The sequence below is a fragment of the Cervus elaphus genome, chromosome 1 (genome assembly GCF_910594005.1).
Source record: "Cervus elaphus chromosome 1, mCerEla1.1, whole genome shotgun sequence".
NCBI lineage: Eukaryota > Metazoa > Chordata > Mammalia > Artiodactyla > Cervidae > Cervus > Cervus elaphus.
In genome coordinates this window covers 99,112,005-99,120,104 of record NC_057815.1, presented here as the reverse complement: position 1 = coordinate 99,120,104, position 8,100 = coordinate 99,112,005, and the positions used below count along the sequence as shown (strand labels likewise).

Genomic DNA, 8,100 nt, shown 5'->3' with positions numbered 1-8,100 from the left:
TGACACGTGCACTGCTGTTTTCAGGGCAGCACAATTTACAATACACAAGACACTGGAATCAACCAAATTCAATCAATCAACCAAGCAAATTTGGAGCTAAGTTCCAAACAGTTCACAGATCTAAATGTAACATCAGATACTATAAACCTCTTGAGTCCATTGACCAAAACATGAACACTTAGTGATACACCTCTTCACTGGAACTCACTAGGTTATAAAAGAGAACAGGGAGAACTTCCGGACATCCTTTTCCGGAACAGGCCTGTGCCCCGGAAGCAGTTGTTTGTTGCGGGAACTTCGGGCCCGTTACCGAGTCTTCAGGGGTACTGTTGCCATGTTCCTGTCAGCGGTTACGTTTGCCAAGAGCAAGTCAAAAACAATTCTGGTGAAAATGGTAAGCCAAGCTGGAACAGGTTTTTCCTTCAACACTAAGAGAAGCCGACTATGGGAGAAACTGACTCTACTGCATTATGATCCAGTAGTGAAAAAAAAAGTCCTCTTTGTGGAACAGAAAAAAATACTCTCCCTCTAAACAATGGATTGAAAATGAATTTGATTTATAAATGAGAAGATCGAGGGTGGGATACTGATTCAGAAATTCTGCAGCGTGTAATAAAAGAAGAGGAAATAGCACGGAATCACTGCCTCCTGTGATTTGAAGGCCATTGTGAAGGAAAACAATGCAGTGAAAACAAGTTCTTCATATTAGGACATATACCATTGCATCACATTTATTTATCTTTCTGGATATTTTTATAGCCCTTAATAAAATATATTAAAATAGAAAAAAAAAAAAAAAAAGAGAACAGGATAATGCCAATGACCCCAGCATGGATGGACCAAATGATTATCATACTAAGCGAAGTAAGTCAGAGAGAGAAAGACAGATAACCTAAGATATCACTGAGAGCTGTATTCTATCAGTTCACACAAATGAACTAATTGACACAACAGAAACAGACTCACACACCTACAAATCCAACTTATGACGCAACTCAGCAACTGAGCAACAGCAGCTTGAAAAGGTGCGCTATGGGTACTTAATATTCACAAGACCTGTGGGGTTACAAGTGAAAAACACCCGATTTCAAGAAATATCCAAGGACTGGTCATTGAAAAAGAATTTGAAAGTTGGAAGACCTTCAGGAAGCCAATTTCAAGAGGAAAGTTTATATTACACCTTTGTAAAAAAAAGTCACAGGAAAAGATGTCAACCTCACTAAATATTAGAGAAATGCAAATCAAAAGTACAACAAGGTATCACTTCACACTGGTCAGAAGGGCCACTGTCAAAAACTCTACAAACATTAAATGCTGTAGAGGGTGTGATGAAAAGGGAACCCTCTTCTACAGATGCTGGAAATATAAACTGGAAACAGCCGCGATTGAGGACAGGGTGCAGGCTCCTTAAGCAATGAAAACAAGAATGAAATGAGAATACTCCCTAAGACCATGCACAAAACTAAGTTCCAAACAGTTCACAGATCTAAATGTAACATCAAATATCATAAACCTCTTGAGGCATACAGAGGCAGATCATGCTTTGACATAAATCACAGAAGGTTCTTTTTGGATCCACCTCTTAGAATAATGCAAAAACTAAAATAAACAAATGGGACCTAATTAACTGTCAAAGCCTTGGCAGAGCAAATGAAACCTAAAACAGAAGAAAAAGACCACCCTCAGAATGGGAAAAATATTTGCAAAGGAGAATACCACAACAAACTCATGCAAGCAGCTTGCGCGGCTCTCTCTCTCTCTCTCTCTCTCTTTCTCTCTCTACATATATATATAAACACACAGCAAAAAATGGGCTAATGACCTAACTGGACATTTCTCCAAAGAAGGGACTCTCAAGAGTCTTCTCCAACACCACAGTTCAAAAGCATCAATTCTTCGGCACTCAGCTTTCTTCACAGTCCAACTCTCACATCCATATATGAACACTGGAAAAACCATAGCCTTGACTAGATGGACCTTTGTTGGCAAAGTAATGTCTCTGCTTTTTAATATGCTCTCTAGGTTGGTCATAACTTTCCTTCCAAGGAGTAAGCGTTTTTTAATTTCATGGCTGCAATCACCATCTGCAGTGATTTTGGAGCCCAAAAAAAATAAAGTCTGACACTGTTCCCACTGTTTCCCCATCTATTTGCCATGAAGTGATGAGACCAGATGCCATGATCTTAGTTTTCTGAATGTTCAGCTTTAAGCCAACCGTTTCACTCTCCTCTTTCACTTTCAGCAAGAGGCTTTTTAGTTCCCCTTCACTCTCTGCCATAAGGGTGGTGTCATCTGCATATCTGAGGTTATTGATATTTCTCCTGGCAATCTTGATTCCAGCTTGTGCTTCCTCCAGCCCGGCGTTTCTCATGATGCACTCTGCATATTTGATAAATGAGCAGGGTGACAGTATACAGCCTTGGCTCAGCCGCAGAGAAGGATGAGGTAACGCCGTCTCCAGTCACAGGAAAGAAGGCAGAGCTGACCGAATGAAGCAAAGTGAGGAGGACAGTGAGCGACCAGTGTCACGTGACGTCACTCTCAGGGAGAATCTAATAATGGACACAAAATGGACGTCTTTAGCCAGCAGAGACAGACTCACAGACCTAGGAAAGAACCTTATGATTACCAAAAGAGAAAGGTGAGGGGCCAGAGGAAACAACTGGCTCATATTAACACATGCACCCTGCTATTTATATAATAATCCACAGACAGACTGTGTGGCACAAGGAAGCTACTCGACCCCCTGTAATAAGCTATATGGGAAAAGGACCGGTAACGGAACGTATGTCTGTCTTTGTATAACTGAATCAAGTTGTTGTATATAGGAAAGAAAAAGAAAAAAAAAACACAACATTGTAATTCACCTACAAACTCCAATTCACATTATATTTGAAAAGAAAAAAAGAAAAAAAATGCCTACTCCAGTCCCCTTCGGCACTGACGACCTTGATGTCAGATCTCTGGAGCCCGAGCAGCCTGGGCCGAGGCTCGGAAGCCCTGTGTCCGAGGCAGCGGAGGAGAGTACCGGGCCGGGTGGCCAGCCATCCGCTCATGGACCGGGGCGCCTGCGACCTCTTCACCGGCCCGCGGCCTCCAGGTCCTGCAGAGGAAGCGAGCCCACTGCGCCCCGAGGACGAGGACGGGGCAGCCTCCGGGCTGGGAGAGCTCTAGGAGTCCCCGGGGCTCCCACCTCCGCCTCCATTCTTAGGGTCCCCACACCTACGGTGACAGCACCCTGCGCAGAGGAGGGTTTCAAGGACTGAGAAGTGTCCCAGAAATAAACTGTAACGGGGAAGAAGTCATGAGACACAAACAAGCCTGTGGTGATTCCTCCCGCACTTTCCGCTCTGACAATCCGGGAACAGCGTTTTCCCTAAGGCTCCGGCTGCCTGAGTGAACCAGAGCCAGACATGAAGAAATTCTGCCGCCTTGTGGCGGCTTCCAGAACAACAACTTTAAAACCAGAGCTGATGGGCTCTTGGCTGTTCAGTCGCTCAGTCTTGTCTGACTCTGTGACGCCATGGACTGTAGCACGCCAGGCTTCCTGGCCCTTCATTGTCTCCCAGAGTTTGCTCAACTCATGTCCATGGTGATGCCATGAAGCCATCTTTTCCTCTGTCACCCTCTTCTCCTCCCACCTTCAATCTGTCCCAGCATCGGGATATTTTCCAATGAGTCAATTCTTCATATCAAGTGGCCAAAGTATTGGAGCTTCAGCAACAGTCCTTCCAATGAATATTCAGGACTGATTTCCTTTAGGATGGACTGGTTGGATCTCCTTGCAGTCCAAGGGATTCTCAAGAGTCTTCTTCAACACCGCAGTTCAAAAGCATCAGTTCTTCAGCACTCAGCCTTCTTTATGGTCTAACTCTTACATCCATACATGGCTACTGGAAAAACCGTAGCATTGACTATATGCACCTTTGTCGACAAAGTGATATCTCTGCTTTTCAACATGCTGTCTCGGTTTGTCACAGCCTTTCTTCCTGGGAGCAAGTGTCTTTTCATTTCGTGGCTGCAGTCACCATGCACCCTCCCCCATTACTACACCTGGCGTTAGGCTGCTGGGTTAGCCTGGCTACGGTCCATGGGGTCACAAAGAGATGGACACGACTGAGCAACTAAGCACACAGCACAAGTTAGACGCATGCAACAGAGTTTCCTTTTGACTCAATTGTATGGTTCTGAAAGCACTCTGATAAACCAGAATACAGGTATGGTACTTAAGGTACAAAAGTACCTGGTATAAAGACTTGGAAAACTAATCCAGTTGGAAAATACTTTGATTTGGTTAAATTCCTATTGATAGTGGCCAGTTATGTCACAGAAGGTGACACACTGCTCGGGTTTGCCCAAGACTGTCCCAAGTATTTGGGATGTTGGCCATCCAGAAGGGCACAATCGTTCTCAGAGCACAGTGTAATCAGTTGAAATGTCTTTTACATCTATATAATTGATCAATTTGATTTAGGTCATACCTAAATGGTCTAGTGGTTTTCCCTACTTTCTTCCATTTAAGTCTGAATTTTGCAATAAGGAGTTCATGATCTGAGCCACAGTCAGCTCCTGGTCTTGTTTTTGCTGACTGTATAGAGCTTCTCCATCTTTGGCTGCAAAGAATATAATCAATCTGATTTTGGTATTGACCATCTTGTGATGTCCATGTGTAGAGTCTTCTCTTGTGTTGTTGGAAGAGAGTGTTTGCTATGACCAGTGCATTCTCTTGGCAAAACTCTATTAGCATTTGTCCTGCTTCATTCTGTACTCCAAGGCCAAATTTGCCTGTTACTCCAGGTGTTTCTTGACTTCCTACTTTTGCATTCCAGTCTCCTGTAATGAAAAGGATATCTTTTTCGGGTGTTAGTCCTAAAAGGTCTTATAGGTCTTCATAGAACCGTTCAACTTCAGCTTCTTCAGCGTTACTGATTGGGGCATAGGCTTGGATTACTGTGATATTGAGTGGTTTGCCTTGGAAATTAACAGAGATCATTCTATTTTTGAGATTGCATCCAAGCACTGCATTTCGGACTCTTTTGTTGACCATAATGGCTACTCCATTTCTTCTAAGGGATTCCTGCCCACAGTGGTAGATATAATGGTCATCTGAGTTAAATTCACCCATTCCAGTTCATTTCAGTTCGCTGATTCCTAGAATGTCAATGTTCACTCTTGCCATCTTCTGTTTGACCACTTCCAATTTGCCTTGATTCATGGACCTAACATTCCAGGTTCCTATGCAATATTGCTCTTTACAGCATCGGACCTTGCTTCTATCACCAGTTACATCCACAACTGGGTATTGTTTTTGCTTTGGCTCCATCCCTTTATTCTTTCTGGAGTTATTTCTCCACTGATCTCCAGTAGCATATTGGGCACCTACCAACCTGGGGAGTTCCTCTTTCAGTGTCCTATCTTTTTGCCTTTTCGTACTGTTCATGGGGTTCTCAAGGCAGGAATACTGAAGTGGTTTTCCATTCCCTTCTCCAGTGGACCACATTCTGTCAGACCTCTCCACCATGACCCGTCCGTCTTGGGTGACCCCAAATGGCATAGCTTAGTTTCACTGTTAGACAAGGCTGTGGTCCTGTGATCAGATTGGCTAGTTTTCTGTGATTATGGTTTCAGTGAGTCTGCCCTCTGATGCCCTTCACAACACCTACCATCTTACTTAGGTTTCTCCGGAGGTTCATGACATTGTACAGGAAACAGGGATCAAGACCATCCCCATGGAAAAGAAATGCAAAAAAGCAAAATGGCTGTCTCAGGAGGCCTAACAAATAGCTGTGAAAAGAAGAGAAGTGAAAGGCAAAGGAGAAAAGGAAAGATATACCCATTTGAATGCAGAGTCCCAAAGAATAGCAAGGAGAGACAAGAAAGCTTTCCCCCATGATCAATGCAAAGAAATAGAAGAAAACAACAGAATGGGAAAGACTGGAGATCTGTTCAAGAAAATTAGAGATACCAAGGGAATACTTCATGCAAAAATGGGCACAATAAAGGACAGAAATGGTATAGACCTAACAGAAGCAGAAGATATTAAGAAGAGGTGGTAGGAATACACAGAAGAACTGTACAAAAAATATCTTCACAACCCAAGTAATCACAATGAGGTGATCACTCACCTAGAGCCAGACATCCTGGAGTGTGAAGTCAGTGGGCCTTAGGAAGCATCACTACGAACAAAGCTAGTGGATGTGATGGAATTCCAGTTGAGCTATTTCAAATCCTGAAAGATGATACTATGAAAGTGCTACACTCAATACGCCAGCAAATTTGGAAAACTCAGCAGTGGCCACAGGACTGGAAAAGGTCAGTTTTCATTCCAATCCCTAAGAAAGGCAATGCCAAAGAATGCTCAAACTACCACACAATAGCACTCATCTCACACGCTAGTAAAGTGATGCTCAAAATTCTCCAAGCCAGGCTTCAGCAACACGTGAACTGTGAACTTACAGATGTTCAAGCTGGTTTTAGACAAGGCAGAGGGACCAGAGATCAAATTGCCAACATCCACTGGATCATCAAAAAAGCAAGAGAGTTCCAGAAAAACATTTATTTCTGCTTTATTGACTATGCCAAAGCCTTTGATGTGTGGATCACAATAAGCTGTGGAAAATTCTGAAAGAGATGCGAATACCAGACCACCTGACCTGCCTCTTGAGAAATCTGTAAGGAGGTCAATAAGCAACAGTTAGAACTGGACATGGAACAACAGGCTGGTTCCAAATAGGAAAAGGAGTACGTCAAGGCTGTATATTGTCACCCTGCTTATTTAACTTATATGCAGAGTACATCATGAGAAATGCTGGGCTGGAAGAAGCACAAGCTAGAATCAAGATTACCGGGAGAAATATCAATAACCTCAGATATGCAGATGACACCACCCTTATGGCAGAAAGTGAAGAGAAACTAAAAAGCCTCTTGACGAAAGTGAAAGAGGAGAGTGAAAAAGTTGGCTTAAAGCTAAACATTCAGAAAACTAAGATCATGGTATCTGGTCCCATTACTTCATGGGAAATAGATGGGGAAACAGTGGAAACAGTGTCAGACTTTATTTTTTTGGGCTCTAAAATCACTGCAGATGGTGATTGCAGTCATGAAATTAAAAGATGCTTACTCCTTGGAAGAAAAGTTATGACCAACTTAGAGAGCATATTAAAAAGCAGAGACATTACTTTGCCAACAAAGGACTGTCTAGTCAAGGCTCTGGTTTTTCCAGTGGTCATGTATGGGTGTGAGAGTTGGACTGTGAAGAAAGCTGAGTGCCGAAGAATTGATGCTTTTGAACTGTGGTGTTGGAGAAGACTCTTGAGAGTCCCGTGGACTGCAAGGAGATCCAACCAGTCCATCCTAAAGGAGATCAGTCTGGGTGTTCATTGGAAGGACTGATGTTGAAACTGAAACTCCAATACTTTGGCCACCTGCTGTGGAGAGCTGACTCATTGGAAAAGACCCTGATTCTGGGAAAGATTGAGGGCAGGAGGAGAAGGGGATGACAGAGGGTGCGATGGTTGGATGGCATCACTGACACAATGGACATGGGTTTGGGTGGACTCCAGGAGTTGGACAGGGAGGCCTGGCGTGCTGCGATTAATGGGGTCGCAAAGAGTCAGGCACGACCGAGTGACTGAACCGAACTGAACTATATTAATCAGTTATCCTCCTATCTCTTTTTTTTTTTTTTGGTAGTTGACTTATTAAAGAAGCTGTGTTTATTTTCCTGATTCATCTTCACAGTTTATAACATAATTCCACAAAGAGAGTAAAAGGAAAACAGGAGGGAGAAAATATAAATGAAATCTAAAATAGTATTGCTTCTTTGGAATACAGTTGGCAGTTTCTCAAATTGTCAAACATAGAATTAACATTTGAGCCACCCATTCTACTTCCATGTGTATACCCAAGGAAACTGAAAACACCTGTGCACACAAAATCTTGTACACAAATGTGCATAGCAGTATTAGTCATAATATTCCAAAGAAGAACCTAAATGTCTATCAATTGATGAATGCATAAGTAATGTATGCTATATCCACATATATTGCCATATATATAATGGACCATCATCCAGCTGTAAAAACGTATGAAGGACGGGTC

General features: G+C 42.9%; 1 protein-coding gene across 1 annotated transcript; it reads left to right on the top strand.

The window, feature by feature from the left end:
• The first annotated feature begins 276 nt into the window (after window positions 1-276).
• Window positions 277-783, top strand: LOC122680313 (39S ribosomal protein L33, mitochondrial-like). Its single transcript, XM_043881578.1, has one exon. The coding sequence runs from the start codon at window positions 335-337 to the stop codon at window positions 530-532; it is 198 nt and encodes a 65-aa protein (XP_043737513.1). The 5' UTR covers window positions 277-334; the 3' UTR covers window positions 533-783.
• The last annotated feature ends 7,317 nt before the right edge of the window (window positions 784-8,100 follow it).

Excerpts from the sequence above, each read along its gene's own strand:
- LOC122680313 (XM_043881578.1), top strand. The coding sequence starts at position 335 with ATGTTCCTGTCAGCGGTTACGTTTGCCAAGAGCAAGTCAAAAACAATT.